At 33.9% G+C, this 25,546-nt stretch overlaps 1 protein-coding gene across 9 annotated transcripts; it reads left to right on the top strand.

Moving 5' to 3' along the window:
• Nucleotides 1-624: 624 nt before the first annotated feature.
• LOC147398064 (glutamine-dependent NAD(+) synthetase-like) lies at nucleotides 625-23,698 on the top strand. 9 transcript variants are annotated; one of them, XM_086447180.1, is made up of 10 exons: nucleotides 16,854-17,376; nucleotides 18,287-18,425; nucleotides 18,515-18,691; nucleotides 19,326-19,493; nucleotides 19,697-19,760; nucleotides 20,219-20,268; nucleotides 20,392-20,416; nucleotides 20,800-20,876; nucleotides 22,845-23,048; nucleotides 23,419-23,697. In XM_086447180.1, the coding sequence occupies exons 3-5, from the start codon at nucleotides 18,575-18,577 to the stop codon at nucleotides 19,724-19,726; spliced, it is 315 nt and encodes a 104-aa protein (XP_086303306.1). In that variant the 5' UTR covers nucleotides 16,854-17,376; nucleotides 18,287-18,425; nucleotides 18,515-18,574; the 3' UTR covers nucleotides 19,727-19,760; nucleotides 20,219-20,268; nucleotides 20,392-20,416; nucleotides 20,800-20,876; nucleotides 22,845-23,048; nucleotides 23,419-23,697. The 9 variants fall into 9 exon arrangements, 5 of the variants coding, with proteins under 5 accessions (XP_086303306.1, XP_086303305.1, XP_086303304.1 ...); XM_086447179.1 differs by having other exon boundaries at nucleotides 20,392-20,448; XR_015179729.1 differs by lacking the exon at nucleotides 19,326-19,493 and having other exon boundaries at nucleotides 16,852-17,376; nucleotides 20,392-20,448; nucleotides 23,419-23,698.
• Nucleotides 23,699-25,546: the final 1,848 nt, after the last annotated feature.

Raw genomic sequence — 25,546 nt, 5'->3', positions numbered from 1 at the left:
ATTTCTGTCAACGCTTCTCCATACTTCCATGAAGGGATAATGTCTCTCTTTATGCATTTGATTGAATCTAATGAATCTGAAGAAATCAGAATTCATTTGAAATTCGATCCCTCGAGCTTGTAAATTTCATAGCTTCCAATTTGTATGATGTCTTCTTCCTCAATGTTACTCAAGCCGGCAAAGTGAATTAACCCATCTTTGTTTCTCCTAATGAATCTAAATCCTGCCCCTTGTGCTGATCGAGATCCATCTGTATTAATCTTCAGCACATTGTCCACTGGGGGTACCCAAGATATACGTTGTATAGAAATTGTCACCATAGAGAAACAACAGGTCCAATTGTTCAAAATTTGCAGCATTACCTGTGGAGATTTATCTATAACAATCATCCCATCAAACTGATTCTTCACTACCTCTCCCACCTGTTTTAAAACAATTTCCTGTTGGACGGACAAATCAAAGAATATTCTTTGGTTCCTCTTTTTCCAACAGAAATATATCACTGCACAGAACATTATATTCAACATTTGATTTGTCTGTTTTTCTTGAAACCACACATTCTTGATAACTTGCACTTCCTCCTCTAGTGCCCCCATACTAATTCTTATTATTCCAAATTTCTGCAGGCATTGTTTCCAGATCCATCGGGTATATGGGCATTTAAAGAAAAGATGATCATTTGTCTCTTGATGATTACAACACAATGTACATCGAGAAACCCATTTAAACCCCCTCTTGGTAAGATTTCCTAGTTTCAATAATTTCCTTTGAATTGCTAACCAACATTACAAGAAAACAACGAATTAGGAAAAGTAGTATGAGTCGGATTTTAGCCGTTTTAAATCGAAAACGATTTAAAGTCGTTTCTCTGTTGAATACCTTTTCTTTTAGTATCGAGTTTAGATCAACAACCTTGAGATAAACCTTTAGATCTCACATTCAAATCGGAATGAACCGTGAGACGGATACCCTAACGAAGCCCCATCCTCTATTTCCATCAAGTATTGATCAACTTCTCACATCTGGCTCTTGTTTCTCACACTCTTACGAAGCTCTATCTTTGATTTCCATTAAGGGATCTTTGACTTCTCACATCTGATCTCTGTTTTTCAAACCCTAATGAAGCTTCATTTTCGATTTACATCAAGTGTTCTTCATTTTCGATTTACATTAAGGGATCTTTGACTTCTCACATCTGATCTCTGTTTTTTAAACCCTAATCAAGCTCCATTTTCTCAAATCCTCAAACCCTACGATGCTCTATCTTCAACTTGACCAGCCTCAGTGCATTAGTGTAGAGGGAACTTTTTCCAGGGTTTCGTTGTAGAGCTTTTCTTAAATTGGTTTCCTTTTGAGATTTCAAAGTACTATTTAAGGATTTCTACAAATCTTCAAGGTACGGTTCTCTAATTGTGAAAATGTTTCATATAGTTTTTCATTTTTTTAAATTTTTAAATTTTTTCGATAGAATTTCGAGTTTCAGTTGTTGTTCTTGCTCGATCATTGGCAGTGGAAAGCCCAATCTAAGCAGAGTTCATTAATTTTTTTTACAAAATTCAAGCTCTTTGAAAGATTCCTATTCTTTTTTATGTATGATCCTAATTTCAAGTATTCTGCCTTTTATTATCTATCTTTTGTGGTTTATATATGAAAATCAAACATTTATAGTTGTTGTTCTAAATGAGACATAAATTTATCTTTTGTGGTTTCCTTTGGATGTATGGTCATTTAAACTAGTGTGTGAGGATGTATTTTTGGGAGGAAGATGACAAAAAAACTTATCATTCTCTAGATTTCCATGCGACAAAGATTTCATTCAGTGAGAGAAAAAGTTCTTCGAAGAGAATGGAAAGTGGTGAAAGTAAAGAGGCCCAGCCTCGAGCATGGGAACTTGTTGACCCTGATTGTATTGAAGTCTATGATATTTAAATGCCAATATCTCATTTTGAAGAGAACGTCACCATTTCTTTTTTTTGTGGATTTATTTTAGCAGGTGTGGGTTGTGTGGTTTTATATCTAGTTGTGAGAGAGGGGGGTGGTTCAACGAAAGTTTTCAAAGTAATTTCAGTGTCATACTCTTTGTTTGTTTGTTTCTTTTGGTTGAAATTTAGACTGAATGTTGGTTTTTGGTTATAAAAAGTTTTTGATAATTTATATCTTTAAATGCTTTTGATGAGATTTCATGATTTTCCATGAAAACAACTCTATAGGGAGAAAAACATACCTGTGGTGGGAGAAGCTTTGCTAAAGGACAATATTAATAGACAAGTCTATGCAAATAACTACTATGTTTACTTTTCAAAATAATTCAGGAAATAAATGAATATATTTAAATTTGGAATTTGGATTGGGTATGTGTGCTTTCAATGTGTATGAACAATGAAGGAGCAGGGAATCCATTCACTTAGACTTAAGATGTATTGAACACATTAATTTGAATTTGGATTGGGTATGTGTGCTTTCCAATGTGTTCTTCCATGAACATACTAATTTCTTAGGACACTAAAATGAACCAATCAGCAGACCTGGGATGTAGGACTCTGTCTATGACCAACTCAAGGAGATACTTTTGTCCTAAAATGGTGTTTGAGAATGTCTTCCTTTCTCTTTAAATAAGAAAAAAAAATTCTCTTTATTTAGGACCTTTAGGGGTAGCTGGAAAATATTATTGATCAAATAGTCCTTTATAATTTTTACAGGTTCAGACTATATGCAAAGATTATGACATTGTCTGCATTCATAGGGAAGGCAAAAACGTTGAGAAAGTCATATTTGTTGATGAAATTTTGAATGAATATAAGATAAAAAATAAGAATCTTTGGTGGTTCAATAATTTTATTTTATTATTATTTTTTTTTTAAAGTTTACTATGATGGACTCCTATATTTCATGATGGATATGGGTGTCTGTGCTTTATATGCAACACTCAATGTACATATGTATGCCCTTGTCAATCAGGGTTTTATTGACTGGTTACCACGACGATATGGCTATGGTCCCAAAAGTGTTGTCAATAACTATATCTGATTCATGAACATGTTTTAGTAGTTGTAAATATTTTCATTTCCAACTATTCAAAAGCAAAACACACAGCAATTATGATTGTCTGGTCAATGCAATTAAGGGACATATATGACTATATCCAAGAGATGCTCCATTTATTATTGGATCTTACTTGATGTGCGATGAGCGGCACATGTCCATTGATTTCAGGTAGAGCAAAATAACCAGCTTTCAATATTGTACTTCCTTGAGAACTAATACTGTAGACACCCTATTTTTTCATTTGCCTAATTCGACAATTCGTCACCTGGTTGTTGTGGATTCCTAATGATGAACATAAAAGAACTCGAAGGCTTGTGAGTACTGCTTGATTTTTTCTGTTTCTAATTTCTTTTCATCCCCCTACTCGTCACGACTCGACATAGAAGTTTACGCACGCTTAGGATCGCTACATCATACGTCTGACTTAGCAAGCACGTACGCATAGGTTCGCTACATAATTTGATAAGTTAGAGACTCGCTATGCTAGGAAAATATGATTTTGAAACTTAGAAATAATCACGCAGGAACTGAAAGAAACCTCACGCTAAAATTTATAAAAAATTGTAAAAATAACTAAAATGACAAAAATACCCCTCATAAATTTTAGACCCCTAAAAAATCTCAAAAGTACCTCCATTGCACTCAGAATGTGATTTTGAGTTTAACTGGACCCAAATCGATGAAAATAGAGAAAGTCGAGAAAAATCTATAAAAAATCACCAAAATGACCAAAATGCCCCTCAATATCTAACTTTAACATAGAGACCCTGATATCTAGGAAAATAAAATTCAAATCGAAAATCAAACTAAAATTCAACCAAGAAACCAATTTAAAATTCAAATCAAATTTAAACCAAAAATTAAAATAAAATTCAAATTGAAAATTAAACTAAACCAAGATCAAATTAAAATTCAAAATTTAACAAAAATTTAAAATCGGAAATCAAATTAAATTTCAATTAAAATATAAAATAAAAATTAAGTTTAAATTAAAAATCAAGAAACCAATAAAAATACAAAATCAAAATCAAGTTAAAAATCATTTAACCAATTAAAAAGTAAAATTAAATTGAATTGATCAACCAATTAAAATAAAATCAAAATAAAATTGAAATTGAATCAACCAAATTAAATTTTAAAATCAAGTTAAAAGACAAAATCAAAATCAAAATTTAAACATCGACAAAAACCAATCAAAATTCAATTGAAAATCAAATTGAAATTCAAGTTAAAAATCATTCGAATAAATCAAATCGATCAACCAATCAAAATAAAATCAAAATCAAATTAAAATTGAATCAACCAAATCAAATTAAAATTTAAAATCAAATTATAAATTCAAAATTCAAAATCAAATCATAATAAAATAAAAGTCAAATTAAACTTCAATTTATTAAGCAAAGTGAAAATTAAAATCCATCAAAATTTTAAATCAAAATCCAATCCATCGATTAACATTTAAATTAAAATCCAATCGACCAATTAAAATCGATCAACTAAATTCAAAACTAAAATCAACCAATCGAATTCAAAATTAAATCAATCAACCAAAAATAAAATCCACTCGATCAAATTGAAATCCGAATTGGATTGAATTAAAATCGAGTTCCAATCGATCAATCAATTTAATGATTTATGAGAGATCATTAAGGCGAGTAGCGTGGGATCACCACCCCCATTCACCAAAAATAAAAAAATAAAAATAAAAAATAAAAAAAAGTGAGAAAGAAAATACGTGGACATACATTTTCTTCTCCAACTCCACTGGGGTCATTTAGGGTCAAACTTGACCTGATCCAAAACTATCCTTAGGTTGACTATTTTCTCGAGTTAACCTAGTTGACTCAATGAGATTCTTAAATTAGGCTAGATTTGATCATTTCTTTCTTTGTCATGTGATTAGATATATTCAATTATTTATCTTTGTTGATTGGATGTATTTAATTTGAATGGTTGGATATTTGCGAAAAACGTCCCAGGCGAACTTTGTCCCTTTGCAAACACTCATGAGGATGTATACGTATATTTGCATCATGTCATGTCCTTATAAATCGAGTAGCCGGATCTAAGCTAACCTGGTCCTTCGGGATATGGGGGACGCCCGTGCACGCTATAACTTTAGTACAGAACCTTCGGGTATATCAAACTGGAATATCATGTACTGCTTGACCAGGTAAAACTGGGATAATATATCGGTGTTTCAGGTTGAAGTGACCTAAGCCTTGTCCTAACCTAGTCTCAATCATATAGTAGACCTAGAACTTAGGCGCACTCCTACTAGACCACAACTCGAATTGACCATAAGTGCTCCCGGGTTGCCTTTCTTTAATCTAACTAAAAGGTAAGTGGGTGGACCGGTCCACACCGCTCAAATTGAACTCGTAATACCGGTCCAACCTAATAACATAACTATGAGACATACCGATCAATGTCTATGTAAATCAGTTAGCCCAATTGGTAAATAGATCTCATAGATCAAAACATTGACCGATTTGACTAATTGACTTAAAAATAGTAGTTGAAGTGATTCAAGTAGAATATTCAGATCTATTGGGTCGAATCGGCCCAAACTCAAATGGGTACACAGTTCCAATAATTTTTATTGGCCAATTTAATTCAATGGACTGAATATTTTTAATCAACAAGATTGGGATTAGTAGAAAATATATTAAGGGTTGTATCGACTAGCACAACCTAGATCTTACTCTTGGAAGGTCGTACAACCCTTAATCATGATTAAATTTCTTAAGATTCCTGATCAATTGACAAATCATCTTCATGCAAATTTTTGCTCGGAATGTGTCATCAGTTAAAGACTTTGAATTTAGGGGGGTTTAGTTTAACACTATCAAGATGAACTTTTAGTTCTAATTTGATAAAAAAAATCTTATTCTCAGGTCTGCAATAAATACTTCACTTTTGATGGGGTTTAAGGAAACTATTGTGCCCGAACTTAAGCGTCCGCCACCTAGTTGGAGTCTAGAGTCAAGTCGTTTGGAGAGAACATCAGTACTAAGCTAACAATTAGAAATAGCTTCAGAATCTCTCAACATTGCCCAGTTGTTCTCTAAAGATCACAGTGCCTCAGTCCTACCGGTTGAAAGCGATGTCTTGAGTCCTCAGTCTGTACTCAAACTTGTTGTACGTACTTGTCTTTAATTTTTCACGAGTCATGTGGTTTGGTTTGAGTCTAGATTTCTTTTATTACCAATTTTGCAATGTCTTGTTTTCGTTGCATCGAGTCTAACCCTTTTGTTTTAATTGAGTTGAGTTAGTTTTTCGAGCTTGCAGTGGCCTCTATCACCCCATTTGATTTAATAGAATAAAATAAATTTTTGAATACCTCGAGCGCATTAACGAATTAACTGATAATCTGACTTCAGGAGAGGATCTTTTAACGAGGAACCCTTCCCAAATTAAACAACAAGACAAATGTCAGGTTCAACATCTAATTGAGGAAACAAAAGTCATTAACCTCGGAACAAAAAAATAATTCCCAAGAAATTCAGATTGAAATTGATTTATCCCTATAGGAACACAAGGAGATGGTGAATTTATTCAGAAAATTCAAAGAGATTTGTTCACGTGGTCTTGGGAGGCGTAGATACCCCATTTTTGCATCCGCCTGATTAATCAACTCGTCAACCCGATCGCAACGGTTCCCAATGATGGATGTTTATTCCAATGTTTTATTTTGTTACCAGATATGTTTCAGAAATCCGGATGAGGTATCTCAAACTGACAAAATTTTAGAAACCACGCTACGCTAGGAAAATACGATCCCAAAAACATAGAAATCATCTTGCAGACCAAAAAGAAGCTTCACGATAAAAATCACTAAAAATGACCAAATTACCAAAATACCCCTAATATCAAAACAACCCTAGAGCCTACGTTACGATTAGGAAAACTCATTCAAACACATAAAATAACAAATCGAAACCAAATAAATCATTTCACCAATTTTAACAGAATTTAACAAAATTACGAAAATGCCCCTCATAAAGTTTACGATTATTTCACACAAAAAACTTCATAAATGATACAAACCAATATTTCCATTGAATTCTTTATGAAAAATCGATTCTAAAACATCCTGGAACATAAAAAATCGACTTAAAACGCGAAAAATCCTTTCTGGGAGCAAAACGGTAATTTCACAATTTTTATAATTAAAATTTTCAAAATTAATAAATAAAATATTAAATAATTAAAGTGAAATATTAATGAAATTAATTTAAAATTTTAAACCAAAGAAATCGATCAATCAGGTTCTCAGGTAAAATTGTTGAGGGTTCGTAAGATATTTCTTTAAGGACCCCTCCATTTGGGGGTCCAAAGAATTAAAGATATAATAGAGGGGGGTTCTCCAAAAAATCAAAGTAAACCAAACAAGACTAAATTCAAGATATTAAAGTCAATTAAATAAGACTAAGGTCAAAATTAACGTCAATTAAGTAAGACTAAAGTCTAGATATTAAAGTCAATCAATTAAGACTAAAGTCAAAATCTTAAAGTCAATCAAATAAAACCAAACGTCAAAACCCTAATAGAGTTCCAATTAAATAATAACTCTATTTAATAGAGTTCTAACTAAAATACAACTCTACCTAAAATAATTCTAATTAAAATACAACTCTACCTAAAATAATTTTAACTAAAATACAATTCTAACTAAAAGAATTATAATCAAACACTAATTCTATCTAAATCAACACTTAAAAAAAAATCTATAATAGAGGTCCTCACACCCTATTTTCGTATCAAATCATAAACCTTAAGAGAAGTAGGTCAAAAAGTCCCCCTAACCTCCCATAAACTCTAGTTTTGGAGCCTCAACTCCTTACCTAACAGCCATACCTCAATTTTAGTTTAAAAAACACCTAGAAGCCCTTCAAAAATACCTCCAAAATTCATAAATAAATTTGAAGAATCCAGATCTAAGGAAGGGATACCTCGCCTCGGAGATCAGAAATCAGATCTGAAGACAGACTGAAGCAAGGAATACTGAACAAGGAGTTACTCTGTCATATTTAAGGGAAGGATAAAGTTGTCTTCGGAAAGGTATAATTTCTTAATGTTTTTACCTAGGTTTTTTTTATCAATGTAATTTATTTGGAAAATTAGTAGAGACCGACTTTGGCCGGACGGGGTTGGTGCCTAACACCTTCCAACCCCGTAACGTGATCCCCGGACCCTTTTTTCTTTCGTAGATTAGTAATGTTTGCCTTTCTTAGAGTCAATTTGGTTCCTAGACCTTAATAACTAGGTGGCGACTCCCAAATCTCAAGGGTCAAAAGCGGATCCGCGCACCCCATGAATCGAGGGCATTTTCAGTGGATATGTTGGGTAAGCCTGGGTGTTGTCCACCAATAAATGAATACTTATCCTATGAAACAGAAACATCATATATGAAGCCAGAATAGACTTAATTAGAGGAGAGGTTATGAAAGATATCAACGCTGGATGTCTCAAAATAGTAGGGCACCCAGAGTGGATTACTATTGAGGCAGCTAACAAGAATTTGGAAACCATCATCATGAAAATGTATGAGATACATCGAGATTAGCATGCGAAATTTCTTTTCGCATCGTCCAACTTTGACTTGATCTTCTATAAGAGTTACTTAGCGCTTTTTACTATGTGATATGAAAGGAAATATTGATAGAGAGCCAATCGTCAGAAAAAATTTGATTGATCGTCGTTACAAGACTTCAATTAAATCAAAGAAAAATTTCTTAGAATAAGTTTACCAAAGAAGAGTCATTTGCGTTTTGATAAGAAAGCGAAGGTGCAGGACATGCAAGTTAAGGATTTAGCCTTTAAAGAAAATTGCAAATCCAATAGGAAAGGTCCTTTCGTCATCAAGATAAAATTGTTTGGAAAAGCTGTCAGACTTCAAAGATCATAATGACGCCAAAATACTGGAATCATTCAACCTTAGCCAGATCGAGCGGTACTATATTCAAGGAGGCCATCTTTGGCTGAACCAATTTTTCAGTTACCCGTTTTAATATCTCCTTCTTCAGCTCTTTGCAGTCTTTAAAAAAAATTTCCTTTTTATTTCGTAACCTAATCATCCAACCTAAGGAAGGGAATGTGTTTGAACTACGTTTTGGTCTGATCCCAAAATTCTGGGGTACGTAGACAACCTGAGAAGTTACTTTAGGCCTGAGACACCAAAAACAATATTCCCTAAATAAAGATTTAAAAAAAATAAAAAATAAAAAATATTGTCAAAATAGGGAAGAAAATCCAAAGAAAAAAATTAAAAAGAAATGCCACATAAGGGCATTTGGGTTTTGAGCCTCAAGTCTCCTTTGTTTCTTAGCCTACTCCTAAGCTCACCTATGGAAGTCCTTTTAAATACCGTACGAAAAGGTCAAGGAAAATAACAAGAGTGATCAGATAGTAACTCCAAAAGTAAAAAAAAAAAAACAAGGCTTGCTAGGCTGAAAACCAGAAAGGACGACTTAGGCAAAAAATTAAGGCAAGCTCGCAAGATTGAAAATCCGAAAGGATGGCCTTGGCAACAATCAGAGCAAAGAAAAAGAAAATTATAAGCTCGCTAGATCGAAAACCTGAAAAGGCGATCTAGGCAAAAGTTAGAGCACGCTCGCTATATTGAAAATCTGAAAGGGAGATCTAAGCAAAAATCAGAGTAATCAAAAGGAAATCTTAATCAAGTTGAGAATCTAAAAGGCGGTCCGAAGCAAAACATTGAAAATCCAAATGACTAAGCTGCATTGACTTCGGGGCAAACAATACCCAATTTGAACCAAATATAGACTCAGTGGATACAAGTATCTCGTCTATGATTAATATGAATAGCTTCACGTTTCTAAGTGAACCAACGAGAAGAAAGAACAGATTTTATGATGAATTTCAAAAGAAAATATTGTGTTCTAATTTCTTTGAGCCTAACTCAAAATTTTCAATAAAAAAGAAGTCAAAATTAAAAGTTAAATCCTTATTGCGCTTGCGGTAATTAAAGATTTCAAAACTTCATAACAGAGGCACTTCCCTTTTTTTAAAGAGTACAATTTCCCCCCTTACACTAGGGGCATTCTTTTTCAAACGTGTTCAATTATCCCCAATTCGACATTCCCTATCAAACTAGGGGCATTTTGTTTAGAAGCTTGGTCAATTTCAACCCCAAAGGATAAGGTTAACTCTAAATTAAATATCACCCTCTTGATAGCAATTTTTGAAAAACCCCTGAGGCTCAAAGAAAATTAGAATGTTGACCTGACCTTCATAAATAAATAAAAAATGAATCCCGTGGAGTAAGATTTCACTCCAATATTTTACTCAGACCCATCGAGATTCTTTCTTAAATTTTACTCAGACCCACCGAGATTCGTCTCGGATTATTCTCATACTTACTCAGATTTTACTCAGACCTACCGAGATTCTTTCACAGATTTTGCTTAGATGTCGTCGAGGGTCTTCTCGAATTTTGCTCAGACCCGTTAAGATTCGTCTCAGACTTTACTCAGACCTATTCAAATTTTGTTCAGATTTGCCGAGATTCTTTATCAGATTTTGCTCAGACCCGTCGAGATTCGTCTCGAATTATTCTCAGACTTACTCAGATTTTACTCAAACCTGCTGAGATTCTTTCTCAGATTTTGCTTAGATACCGTCGAGGGTCTTCTCGGATTTTGATCAGATATCGTCGAGGGTTTCTCAGATTTTGCTTAGATGCCGCCAAAGGGTCTTTTTAGATTTTGCTCAGATACTATCGAGGGTTTTCTCGTATTTTGCTCAGATACCGCTGAGGGTTTTCTTGGATTTTGCTCAGATGTCGTCGAGGGTCTTCTTGGATTTTGCTCAAATACTATTGAGAATTTTCTTGGATTTTTCTCAGATACCGCCGAGGGTCTTCTCGGATTTTGCTCAGATGCCGCCGAGGGTTTTCTCAGATTTTGCTTAGATACTGCCGAGGGTCTTCTCGGATTTTGCTCAGATGCCGCCGAGGGTTTTCTCTGATTTTGCTCAGATACCGTTGAGGATTTTCTCGGATTTTGCTCAGACCCATCAAGATTCGTCTCAGATTATTCTCAGACTTACTCAGATTTTACTAAGACCCCCCAAGAATAGTTTCGAATTTTACTCAGACCTACTCAGATTTTTCTCAAACCTACCGAGATTTTTTCTCGGATTTTACTCAGATGTCGTTGGGATCTTCTCGGATTTTGCTCAAACCCGCCGAGATTCATTTTAGATTATTCTCAAACTTACTCAGATTTTACTCAGACCCGTCGAGATTTGTCTCGTATTTTACTCAGACTTACTCGGATTTTGCTTAGACCTACCGAGATTCTTTCTCGGAGTTTGCTCAGATGTCGCCGAGGGTCTTCTCAGATTTTGCTCAGACCTACCGAGATTCGTCTCGGTTTATTCCCAGATTTATTCAGATTTTACTTAGACCTGTTGAGATTCTTTTTCAGATTTTGCTCAGATGCCGCCAGGGTCTTCTCGGATTTTGCTCAGACCCGCCAAGATTCGTCTCAGATTATTCTTAGACTTACTCAGATTTTACTCAGACCTGTCGAGATTCTTTCTCGTATTTTGCTCAGACACCGTCAAGGGTTTTCTAGGATTTTTCTCAGATACCGCTGAGGGTTTTCTCGAATTTTGCTTAGATGCAGTCGAGGTTCTTATCAGATTTTGCTAAGACCCGCCGAGATTCGTCTCAGATTTTACTCAGACCTACTCAGGTTTTGCTCAGACCTACCAAGATTCTTTCTCAGACCCGTCGAGATTCGTCTCGGATTATTCTCAAACCTGCTCAGATTTTGCTCAGACCCGCTGAGATTATTCTCAGATTTTTGCACAGTTTATGCTCAGATTTTACTCACTTTTATCCGATTTTTTTTCAAACGTTGCTCGGATTTTATGTTGACCTTACACAATTTGCTATCCTCTTAGCATGAATGTACAGAATGGAGGTGCACATTTTCAAAATTATCACTACACAATGGCACACACGTGCACTCTTATTGCATTTGCATTACTTAAGGAGAATTTTTCAAAATTCAAGGATCTGACATTTTTCCAAGGAGAGGTTACCCTCAAGGATCTGGACGCTTCGACAAATTGTCGAATCAGGTTACAAAATAGACTGTCACTAGCTTTGGCATTCAGATGTCGCACAATCTACCACAATAGATTTGGCATCAGTTTGCTTCCACCCTTTGCCATAGAGGGGCATCTGTAGACACCCCATTTTTTCATCTGTTTAATTCGATAATTCGTCACCTGGTTGTTGTAAATTCCTAATGATGAATATAAAAGAACTCGAAGGCTTGTGAGTACTGCTTAATTTCTTCTGTTTCTAGTTTTTTTTCATCTCCCTACTTGTCACGACTCGACATAGAAGTTTATGTTTTATTGCTACATCTTACGTCCGACTTAGCAAGCACGTGCGCATAGGTTCGCTACATAGTTCGATAAGTTAGAGACTTACTACGCTAGTAAAATATGACTTTGAGACTTAGAAATAATCACGTAAGAACTGAAAGAAACCTCATGCTAAAATTTGTAAAAAACTATAAAAATCACTAAAATGACAAAAATACCCCTCATAAATTTTGGACCCCTGTAAAATCTCGAAAATACCTCCATTGCACTTAGAATGTGATTTTGAGTCTAATGGGACCCAAATCAATGAAAACAGAGAAAGTCAAGAAAAATCTATAAAAAGTCATCAAAATGACCAAAATGCCCCTCAATATCTAACTCTAACCTAGAGACCCTGATATCTAGGAAAATAAAATTCAAATCGAAAATCAAACTAAAATTCAACCAAGAAACTAATTTAAAATTCAAATTAAATTTAAACCAAAAATCAAAATAAAATTCAAATTGAAAATTAAACTAAACAAAGATCAAATTAAAATTTAAAATTTAACAAAAATTTAAAATCGAAATAAAATTAAATTTCAAGTAAAATAACAAAATAAAAATTAAATTTAAATTAAAAATCAAGAAACCAATTAAAATACAAAATCAAAATCAAGTTTTAAGTCAAGTTAAAAATCATTTAACCAATTAAAGAGTAAAATTAAATTGAATTGATCAACCAATCAAAATAAAATCAAAATTAATTAAAATTGAATCAACCAAATCAAATTTTAAAATCAAGTTGAAAGACAAAAATAAAATCAAAATTTAAACATCGACAAAATCCAATTGAAATTCAATTGAAAATCAAATTGAAATTAAAGTTAAAAATCATTCGAATCAATCAAATTGATCAACCAATCAAAATAAAATAAAAATCAAATTAAAATTGAATCAATCAAATCAAATTTTAAAATCAAATTGAAATTCAAAATCAAACTAAAAAAAAATTCAAAATCAAATCATAATAAAATAAAAGTCAAATTAAACTTCAATTGATTAAGCAAAGTGAAAATTAAAATCCATCAAAATTTTAAATCAAAATCCAATCCATCGATTAACATTGAAATTAAAATCCAATCGACCAATTAAAATCGATCAACGAAATTGAAAACTAAAATCGACCAATCGAATTCAAAATTAAATCAATCAACCAAAAATAAAATCCACTCGATCAAATTGAAATCTAAATTTGATTGAATTAAAATCGAGTTCTAACCGATCAATCAATTTAATGATCTATGAGAGATCATTAAGGCGAGTAGCGTGGGATCACCACCCCCCATTCTCTAAAAATAAAAAATAAAAAATAAAAAAAAGTGAGAAAGAAAATATGTGGACACACATTTTCTTCTTCAACTCTCACTTTTCCATGTCATCCACTCCCTCTCTCCAACTTCTCATAACTACCCATGTCCTCCATTTTAGTCTCATTTCTCCCTCTCTCATGCTTGATAGTAGAACCACTATAAAAGTATATCAAATGAACTATTAAAAGAAAAAAAAAAACATTTTTCGGACTACCCTTAAAAAAAAAATAGGAACATTTTTTTCACCATTAAACCTATAACCTTCTTCTTCCTTCTTGAAAAAAAAAAAAAGTCACACCTTCTTTTTCATTAAAATCGTCAACTCCTCTTTCCCATGTTGGACGGAAACCCTACTTCTTCTTCTTTTTCATTTTAAAAAAGAAAAAAAAAAAACGTACAACAATCATCTCTTTCCATTAAAATTTTTTTTCACCATTTTCAAACTAAAAAAAGAAAAAAAAAATCAAGAATAGAAGATACCCCCCAACCATCTTCTTTCTTCATTCTCTATATTTTTCTTCCTCTTCACTCCATTTTTTTTTTCAACCATTCAAAAAATCCAAAAAAAAAAATATTGATTTTGGAGGAAAATTCATTTTTTAAAGGTAAATTTTTTATTTACTTTTATTTATTTATTATTTATTTATTTTTGATTTCATAATTCTTTATCTACCCGAATAGATTCGTCGATTTTTTAAGTATACGTGGCACTAATGGCAATTTTTAAAGTTTATGAAATATTGATGGATCAACCAATTGATTATTAATATTATCGGATCGATTTTTTCATTTTCTAATATTAATGGATCAATTCGTTGATTTTACGAAATGTATAGACTAATTCATTAAGTTTGGTGCACGTGACGATTTTGAAAAATCAAGATTTCCTTGATCAAAATTGTTAAAGTCGACTTATTGATTTTGGGGATATTGAAAATTTGAATCGATTTTTTCTATAAAATGGATATGTGAGTTAATTCAATGATTTTGGCGCACGTGACGATTTTGAAAAATCAAAATTTCCTTGATCAAAATTATTGAGTCTACTTACTGATTTTGGGTATATTAGAAATTGAAATCGATTTTTTTTCTATAAAATGAATATGTGAGTTAATTCAATGATTTTGGCGCACGTGAGGATTTTGGAAAATCAAAATTATTGAGTCGATTTACTGATTTTGGGTACATTAGAAATTTGAATTGATTTTTCTTTTTATAAAATGGATATGTGAGTTAATTCAATGATTTTGGCGTACGTGACGGTTTTGAAAAATCAAAATTTCCTTGATCAAAATTATTGAAGTCGACTAACTGATTTTGGGTACATTAAAAATTTGAATTGATTTTTTTCTATAAAATGGATATGTGAGTTAAATCAGTGATTTTGATGCACGTGAAGATTTTAGAAAATCAAGATTTCCTTGCTCAAAATTGTGAGTCAAGTCATAGATTTTGTGTACATTGGAGGTTCAAAATCGAAATTTTCTATGAAATTAGGATTGTTAGTTAACTCACTGATTTTTTGTACATTGGAAGTTTCAAATATAATTTTTTTATGAAATGGGCACGTGAGTCAACTCACTGATTTGGTATAAATTGGAGGTTTAAAATAGAAATTTTGTATGAAATGGGCATGTGATTCAACTCACTGATTTTGTGTACATTAGAGGTTTAAAATCGAAATTTTCTATGAAATGGGCACGTGAGTCAACTCACTAATTTAGTGTACATTGAAAGTTTAACATCGGGATTTTCTATGAAATGGGCACGTGAATCAACTCACTGATTTTGGTTTACGTGACAATTCGAAAAAATCAATTATTTGATTAATAATTTGTGAGTTAACTTACTGATTTTAGTTCACGTGACGATTCAAAAAATCAAATTTCTTAATTAATAATTTGTGGGTTCATTCACTGATTTTGATGCATGTTGTAATTAAAAAAAATCAAATTTCTTTGATTAAAAAATGTGTGGGTTAATTAAATGATTTTAATACACGTGGTAATTTAAAAAATCAAAATTCTTTGATTAAAATTGATGAGTCGACTCACTGATTTTGGCGCATATGGCATTAAAAATCGAATTCATACTTTTCAAAATGTGACTGAATTGATCCATTAATTTTTGGTGTCACGTAAGCCTTACTAAATCGTAAGGTTCCATCATGCGAAATTCGAAAATCTATGTAGTTATTTTAGCTGTAAGATTCGTTTAGTAAATCCGATGTAATTTGATAATGATTGGACCCTAGTTTGACTTTTAGTGTTTGAATGTTGACCATAAGATATTTTTAGATCGTAGTAGAAACTGATCATTTAATAAGACGGGTTCGGTGCCTAATACCTTCCGAAACCCGTAACCTGACCCCTTACCCATCTCTCTGATCCGTGGACCGACCTATATCCATTTTGAATTTATTTTGGTTCCTAGACCTAAACTAGGTGGCGACTCCTATTCTTTTAAAATTTCCGAGATATGTAATCAGACCCCTATCTGCTATTTAGCAGACGATCATCAGGTCGAGGTGATTTCAAATACCATTCTAAATTTCATGTCTATTTATTTCATCAGAGTAACATCAAGGCTTTTTGTTTTTTAAATTCTACAATCAGTCAGATACATAGTTTGTATTATGTTGTAGGCATTCAAGCTGCTATTGCTTGGAGGCCTCCATGTTCTCCATGTGTGTGCTGGCAACAAAGTAAGAGTGTGAGATGGGGTTGTTGTGAACAGCCATGTGGCTTAATCGGGGAAAAAAAAATAACGGCCTTTGCTATTGTGGACATGAAATGGCAACAACTGGCCACTATTCACTACGTGAAAATCTCGAATTTTAATCAAAAAATTTGTTGGGCCTGGCCCGACGAATTTTAAAACTCAAAATCCACGGCCTTTGGACGACGTTTTCAGTCTCAGTCTCAAACTTACTCTCTCTCTCGATCTTCACTCTCTCTTTCCCACTGTCTCTCTTTCACTGTATCTCTTTCTCTTTGTCTCTTTCGACCGGCCTCTCCATTTCTCTCTCAGTCTCGATCAACCTCTCTCTCTCTCTCTCTCTCTCTCTCTCTCTCTCTCTCGAATGACCTTTCTCTTTCTCTCTCAATTGATCATCGACCTCTCCATCTCTCTCTCATAGTCTCTCTCGATCGATCGATTGATCGATCTCTCCATCTCTCTCTTACAATCTCTTTCTTGAGGATCGACCTCTCCATCTCTTTCTCACAGTCTCACTCTCTCACAGTCTCTCACTCTCTATCGATTGATTGATCTCTCCATCTCCTTCTTACAGTCTCTCTCTTGATCGATCGACCTTTCCATCTCTCTCTCACAGTCCCTCTCTCTCTCGATCTTATATTCCCCTCCATCTGATCGATCGATCAATCTCTTTCTCGATCTGTCTCCTTCGATAGATCTCATCTCCCACTCTATTTGATCGATCGATCTCAATCTAGATTTGATCCTCGATCTCTTTGTATCTAATCTTTCATTTCTCGAAGTGATCTATCGATCTCACTACCTATCTCTGATAGCTCAAAGTGATCACAAATGCACGGTTACCTGCTGCATCACCTCACGTGACAAGCTAGGAATCATTGCAACTTCGGGTTAGGTACTCTCTCTAATCCCTCTTTTCTTTATATAGATCGTATTAGGGTTTTTTATCTAATATATTTAGATTTGGATTGAAGCATGTAATTTGATTTGAATAAGTAAGAGCAATTTTTCTCTGTTAAATGACTTAACTTATATTGATTGCTTGAAATATATTTCCCTTAGTCCTTTCTTCTCAAGTATATATTGATTGCTTGAAATATTTTGGATTGCAGTGGAGCTTGTATGATCTGATTTTGCATGATATATTTGATTTTCCAATTATAAATATGTTATTATATTTAACAATGTTAGGTTTGAATTGGATGTGTTATATTGGTCGATGAAAATAGTAAAAAAGTGCATAAATCAATTATTGAAAAATATCGACAATAATACGATCAAATTAGATGATAAATTTAAGATTCAACATCACTTGACAGGTTTGTGTTTGCGTGTGTTGCCTTATGTGTGTCCTTGTTTGACAGTATATGTGATTCAACATCATTTTCAAGCCCACTGGTATCCATTTTAAATTGCCGATGGATGTCTTCTTGCAATTGTAGTAGCTGAATAGCACCTAGATTAATTTCTCTGTTAGTCAGACCATTATGAATGAAAACTTGCAACAACAAAAACAAAATAGTTGCAAAATGACAATGCAACAAGATACCTTTTGCTGCTGTGATTTGTGATTTCCAGAAATACCCTTTATTCCGCACCCATTCTGCCAAAAATGGCACCCCTAAATAAATGTCTTTCTTTCCCAACTCTTGTGCTGCTTGTCTTGCATATATGTAAACAATGGTGTGTAGAATATCAGCTCCAAAAGCTGCATTTGCACGTAGGAAAGTTTTGCATTACTAATTGCTTCAACTTTGTCATTTTTGGAGTGATCTATGACAGCCCTTGATATGGTTTCCTTGTAGTTTAGAAGTCACAAAGTTGCGGGTGAATGCGCTAGCAGATGAGATTGGCTCATGGCACCTTGATGTTTGCATAGATAGTGTTATTTCTGCCTTGTTTTCCTTGTTCCAAGCACTTACGGGAAAACGTTCACGTTACAAGGCAAATCTTGATGACCATAAACCATAGCAATTCAGCAATAGTTGATTTTATTTCACTAGTAGTTCAACCATATTTTTTTATGTGCATAGGTCGATGGGGGATCAAATACCGAGAACTTAGGGCTGCAAAATATTCAAGCTCGAATAAGAATGGTGCTAGCTTTTATGGTAGCATTACTCATGCCTTGGGTTCACAACAATCCCGGATTTTATCTTGTATTGGGTAGCTCCAATGTGGATGAAGGATTGCGTGGTTACTTAACAAAGGTATTATTGAATTTTTCCTTCTGTTTCATGACAGTTACTGTTTCTTTATTTCCTGAGTTAAAAAGTTTGACAGTATGAAGACAATGTTGTTGGGCCTTGGACCACTTTATCCTTTCTCCCTAGGCGTTTGTACAAAAAGGATAAAAAATGATACCTGACTGTATTGGTATGCATCCCCCTTTTGCAAATCTTGATGTGGGAAAAAATCCAACATTCCACGTCTCAGCTCAAGGTTCTCCATGTAGCTGAGGTTCTAGAGTGACTATCCTTCCAGATCATTAAATACTTGAACAAGTTGCTTCTTTTGTTCTGATTAACTCATTGATCTCATTAAACTGACCCCAAGACTTAATTAAGTCGAGTCAATTTGAGGCAGGTCTTTTGATTTCTTACTTGAAAATTTTAGTATTGGTTTGAATTGACTCGTGCTTTGGTTGAGCTTAGTAACCTAGTGTGTTTTTTCTAGTTCTTTTTCCTAATTTTTAATTCTTGAACCCCTGTTTTTGTAGAAATATTACAATACATCCGCAATGGAATTGTTTACATGACTAAGAATTTAATAGCTATTATCTTTGTAGTAAGTAGACCTTATTAAATCGTAATGAGAACACATGTTTCTATCTTTTTGGCATAGTATGATTGCAACTCAGCAGATATAAATCCCATTGGGAGTATTAGCAAGCAGGATATTCGGGCTTTTCTGCGATGGGCTGCCATCCATTTTGGTCATTCTTCTTTGGCTAAAATAGAAACAGCTCCTCCAACAGCCGAACTAGAACCTATACAGTCCGATTACAACCAGGTATTACTTCCGGCTTATTGTAAGTTTCTTTGGGTTAATTGAAAGGAACCCAAAGAAACTTACAATGAGCCTGGTCCAATTACAGCCAGGTATTACTTCAGCTGACGTCTTGGTATTACTTCAGGCTTATATTTCTTTTGTAGCTCTTCATTTCCTTAATTTCCCAAATTACTCTTGTTCCTATCTCCTTTTGTTTGTTCAAGAAACAAAGAGCAATTAAAAGAAGTTGGTGAGCTACCCCTTCTTCTTGCGACTCAATCCAGAGAGGTATGTATTCCACTTTCTCCTTATTTTTATTTTGTTGTTGGAATGATACGTGCATACACAAAACCTTCATTTCTTTTCAATATATATTTTTTACTTTAATTTTTATAAGACCTCTCTTTTCCTCATCTCTTGGCTTGATCGAGATAGTGAGGACAGAAAGAAACTTTGGCAAGAGAGGCACTATCATAAAAAGAAGACTTTCTCTTCTCTTGCTATAAACAAAAAACTCATTGTAATCATGGCCCTTATAATTCTACCTTCAAAGTGGTTAGATGACTTGAGCAAGCTCTCCTATGTATCTGCAAGTACGGTCATATCTTCTATTATCATCATCTGCTGTTTTACGTGGGCTGGTGCATTCGATGGAGTCGGATTCCATGAAAAAGGAAACCTTTTACATTTGAATACAATCCCTAGAGCAATTAGTTTATATGCTTTTTGTTATTTTACCTATCCAGTTTTTCCTACCTTATACACTTCAATGAGAGATAAACGCCAATTCTCCAAGGTAACAAGAATTCTACATTTTTCTGGTTTTATGTTTTATTGGTTTCAAATAGAACTCAAAATAAAATTTTATTGATTTTAATCATATAAATACATTAATGACTTTCACAATGTTTCATTGCAGGTCTTGCTCCTTTGCTTTACCTTAGGTACTCTTAGTTATACATCAAGCAATGCTTTGGTATTCTTTAATCTTTTGCTAATATTTGTGTACTTAACCAACGTGATATTCTCAAGTCAACTTATCTCTGTATCATAAGTTCCGTGGTGAATGAATATGTAGATTCATGCCTTTCGTTTGAGCATATTTTTTGCAACAAATAACCGTACAATAGTATTAAGTGAGATGTATGTAAGCTGTCATCTCTGTTTATTGTTAGATCTGTAAAAAATTGCAGCCAGATAATGCGTTATCTTTTGTTGTGATTTTGTTGCTCTAGGTTCCAACAATGGTGTTTATTAGTAATGTGTTCTCTTTTATTGGAATTTTCGATCTGAGATCCAATTGAGAATTGTGTCATTCCTTGTGCAGGGTGATGCGGCATTAGTGCTTATGATCGCTCTCTATCTGTTCTTCCAAAGGTTGAACATGACCGACCAATTCTTGAGGTAAGTACCCCTCTTTCACCTAGCTCAAGCTGGCCAACATCTTGTTTGTGTTGCTAATGAGCCACTCTGTTCCACTTTCTTTACTACTAGTTTTATAATCATCAACATAGTATATATATTCTAAATCTCCTTTTTCAGGTTAGACTTCTTTGTTGTTTTAAGACCGTCAAATATGGGCTTTTTTCACATAGTGTATGCCAATCCACAAGCAGAAAATCCAAATTCCATCCGCTCCTAACATAAATTTTGGAGGTGTATTTAATGCACCTTAACGTGTACCGGGCACAAATTAACAGCACCCTAATAACAATATATTCTTAAATTGTTAGTACACGCAAACACTTTCAGTAGTTTAGTATATCATAAATCTATTAAGGAGGTATATGTTCTGAAATACACAATACCTTCAGAATAACCGACTCATATGCAGGATCAAAACCAATGATGTTGCCTTCCTTGGCAAAGCTATCTCCACTGGAGTCTACAAGACAAACTTGTAAAGAAGAGCACACAAATCTGATTCTAGTTCACTCATAAGAAGACCAATACATTGAACAAGATTGATAGCAAGATAGGATAGTCCGTCACCCCATATCGATTTTGAGAAAAAAGAAGAGAATGGAAACATAAAATGAACCTTGTGCTGTTTTGTTTTACCCAAATTAAGCTGAAAGTTTGACAATAATAACATGCTAGCCAATAATTCTCTTGTACAATTAGAAAAATAATGGACTAATGTGCTGAGTGTCTACATGCCTTCCAAACAGAAAGTTCTTGTTACATAGAAAGCAACAAAGTTGGAATGAGTGGAGAGATATTTTCTTACTGTCGGCAAAACTAGTGAGTTGGATCTGTCTTGGAATATTGGTGGAAGCTTTATATCCCTAAAGCTGCAGCGCGTAGTCTGTACATGATGACATAAATATCAAATCCTCACTTACTGAAACTATAATTCCTCCAGTTCCAATAATTAATGAAGCACATGCACAACAATTAAGTAGAAGTCCATAAATTAACTTCTAACTTGTGAGAGACCCAAACCAACATGTTGAGAACATGTAAAGGATGCTTTAAATATTGCTTTCCCTCTTTTTTCAATGAATGTAGCAAGAAACAAGCCCAAGCCCAGGCAGCGTATAGTGCAACTATAATATTGAAAAATGTGTTATTATTAACTCTAGAATACCACCCCACAACATACCCAAAAAAAAAAAAGAAGATAGGCCATGTAATTAAGTAAGAGAGTATAGTGCAACTATAATATCAGAAGGGGGCCACCCACTTCACACATGTCCCAATTAAATATCAAACTTGGTAAGGGTTAGCTTTGTCACTAATGAAGATTCAACCTGAGTCACTACACTCCCCTCTTGTTCTTAGTTCATGACATGGCCTTTAATATAAGTACAAGCAACTCAAATAGAATGGTGCTGTCCCTGCAAGTGCAACCAAACACAATCCTTAATTTCAGGCTCCATTTGCTAGCCTAACCATAAATTTATTACCTTCACAAGTGAGATCATATCCCCATTCCCTCATTGTGAGTTTATACATACTTGAAGTGCTACTCGATTACCTAAAACTCATGATGCACTAAGTGCAAAAAACCCAAGAACTTTGAGATCTTGTACCAATTGGTGGATCCCTTTTCCCTCTATCTTAGAGATTGCATTCAAAATAATTAGGATACAATAGGAATCTAACCCACCTCAACAATTTATATTTACGATATTTTAAATAAGTAGATGTAGTCAAACTTGAAGAAAATTGAGAGAAGCAATTTACTCTCCCAAGTCAAATGAAAATCCATTCAAGAATTCCTGGTTTACAAAATTGTTGTAACTAATAAGTACCCACACTATTGCCTCCTTTCTAAGCTTCGTCAAGTATGTGCTCAAGATATTCAGTGTAGTATTAGCAGATTTTTCACTTGAGTGAAATGTAGTCACTGACCTCTCTCTCTAACAGTTTGCTGATAATGAAGACTTGCAAACTGAGTGGGCATTGGTAAAGATGGCTAACAAATGTCATCTGGCACAGTACATATTGCAAGTGACTGGTTTGAGCATTGACCCCAATAGCCTATTTGACATAAAAGTCAAGCGCATCCACAAATATAAGAGACAGTGGCTGAATATTCTGGGTGCAATTTATAGGTACAAGAAGTTAAAGGTATGAAAGACTTCCCAACAATCCAATTGCAAAAAATTGCTTGATTTTTTTCTAAATATTCTGGAGTTTAGATGAAAGTTATCATTTATAAATGAAAATTCACAATATGTAAAACACTTTCAAAAGGTGGGAGTTTATCATTTAATGAGTCTCATCTAGGATATTTTATTGATAAAAAGTTCACTCTGATTACATGATCAAAGTCATCTAATCAATGGAGTTTTTTTTCCTTGGACCATTTAATGAAGGTTTTGTATTTGCATTTGTTAAATTATATTTCTACTCTTGGTTTCAGAAGATATATTTTCCATTTAACGTGCTTTTGGTTGGCTATAAACACAATGCTACTCTAGCAATTGATCTTTCTCAGGAAATGAGCTCAGAGGAACGTGCAAGACGACTCCATGCACCATCATGCTCGGAGAAAAAGCATTTGCAACATATACAAACACTAAAAAGATAGTCCAAACCATGAGGAAAATAAGAGGACACGATAGAGCGGAGAGAGTCAGAAGAGATGAAAGGCATCACAACCATTTACTTTGATTGTGTTTTATTTCTAAGCAATTATGTGACTCAATTTTATTTGTTAATGTCCAATTGCTTCTATTAGAGCTTGTTTAGTAATGGAATTTCAATATATAATATAAATTTTGAGTTGTTTAATTTAATTTGGAGCTTGTTTTATGATTTTTCTTTTGTTTTTTATTTTTCTGAATTTTTTTTATTTTTCGTTTATTGTGATTGGTGAATTAGAGGACTATACTATTGTTTGTTAAACCTCCAAATTCGACGGTCATACTCTATGGATTTTTTTTTTGAAGCTCATTCTCCAATAATTTGATAGTCTAGGGCCGTCAAAAAAAAAAAAAAATTCTACAAGAAAGTATTTGACGGGCATATTTGACAGGATGATCTGTCAAATTTTGAGAAATTTGACGGGCTAAGACCGTCAAATATGGGCTTTTTTCACATAGTGATTGCATGTGAAAGAAGGTGGTGGCAATGTGGGCTGAGCATATGTGTGTGCTGCTGTGGGTAGTGAGAAGGGGTAGTGGCTATTTTGACTTGCTACATTGACAGCAGATGGTAAGCACATCTGAAAAAACACGTCAAAGGAATGGGAGCAGCAGCTGTGCTTGCGAGCAAAATGTGCAAGGACATGTAAGAGGTGGCATAAGCAAGAGGGAAAGGCAAATATGCCTCTTGGCCTTATATGGAACATTGTGTGATTCAAATGAGGTGTTCCGCAAAAGTCCAAAAAAAGAATGAAGTAGTGACATAATGGACTCACTGGACTGGGAAGCAGTGAGATGCATAGATTTTACCGTGACTTGAAGTTGGAAAATACACCATTGGATGGAAACCCGGCTCCTCATTTGAAAATATGCGATTTTGGGTACTCCAAGGTATATGTTGTCCTTTACATTATTTTATCATTTTTGTGTTAGTATTTATGAGTCTTATATGATACTTAACTTTGGGAGATGAGATTACAAATTTTATGTTTAAGACTTGATGATGATTTCTACCGGGATAGCGTATTTCTGAACTCCGAATAATTTCTTATTTGTAGTAATGTACAAATAGTGTGTTGTAACGAACTTTATAACAAGCAACTTTGCAAGACTTAGAAGTTCCATTATATTTGGGGGGATTTGAAGGTCAAAGACAATACTAAACATTAGAGCAGAGTATCAATGTATTGGATGTGATACTCAATTTTGTATCATTGTCTTGTAGGAAATGAAGAGTTGCATATGTTTTTTGTACCAGTGTCCCAACCCATTGAGTAGGGAAATCGAACAGAGAGGGCTCAACATGAGTGGACAGAAACAAAGTCTTCAACTCGCTCAAGCCGTCTACAATGATGCAGACATCTACCTCCTTGATGATCCTTTTAGTGCAGTTGATGCACATACAGCTGCTACCCTTTTCAATATGAGTAAAGAAGGTTAAATTTCATTAGAATGTTGATGCATACATATGTGTATACCTGTCTATAAGACAATGAAGCCCGGTTGAACACTGCATATTCTCTGAATTAACATTTCTATAGAAGATTCGAAAAATGGATAGACAAATTGTCCCAAACTTGACACATCAAAATCTGGGTTCAATACATTAGTGCATGCTTGGAATGCTTAGAAATTTTGTACTACTTAAGATTTCTTTTTTTTTTTTTATATCCATCCCAAAGCCCATTATTTCTAAACTTCAATGCATCATTTTTTGGGTTTAAGCAACCCAATCATTGATTATCAAGGTACAATGGTTGTAATTTCCCTTTGACAACCCAATCATCATTGTTTTTTTTTTTTTTTGTAGTTATTGAATATTAGATGAAATAATTGTAGGATTGTGTCATGGCTGCTCTGGAAAAGAAGACTGTCATTCTGGTGACTCATCAAGTCGAGTATCTTGCTGCAGCTGATAGAATTCTGGTGACGAGTCTTACAAGGAAACATTTCAGATTTTTGTACTAGTGTGTTCTAATA

The sequence above is a fragment of the Akebia trifoliata genome, chromosome 7, assembly GCF_017979445.1.
Source record: "Akebia trifoliata isolate Shusen 1 chromosome 7, ASM1797944v1, whole genome shotgun sequence".
Classification (NCBI taxonomy): domain Eukaryota; kingdom Viridiplantae; phylum Streptophyta; class Magnoliopsida; order Ranunculales; family Lardizabalaceae; genus Akebia; species Akebia trifoliata.
This window is presented reverse-complemented; position numbering and strand designations above follow the sequence as displayed.

Bases quoted from the DNA above. Each gene is read 5' to 3' on its own strand.
- LOC147398064 (XM_086447177.1), top strand. From the start codon at position 19,999: ATGGCCCTTATAATTCTACCTTCAAAGTGGTTAGATGACTTGAGCAAG. The intron at 20,449-20,799 runs GTATTCTTTAAT...TTCCTTGTGCAG, and splicing joins ATACATCAAGCAATGCTTTG to GGTGATGCGGCATTAGTGCT. The intron at 20,877-22,844 runs GTAAGTACCCCT...TCTCTCTAACAG, and splicing joins ATGACCGACCAATTCTTGAG to TTTGCTGATAATGAAGACTT.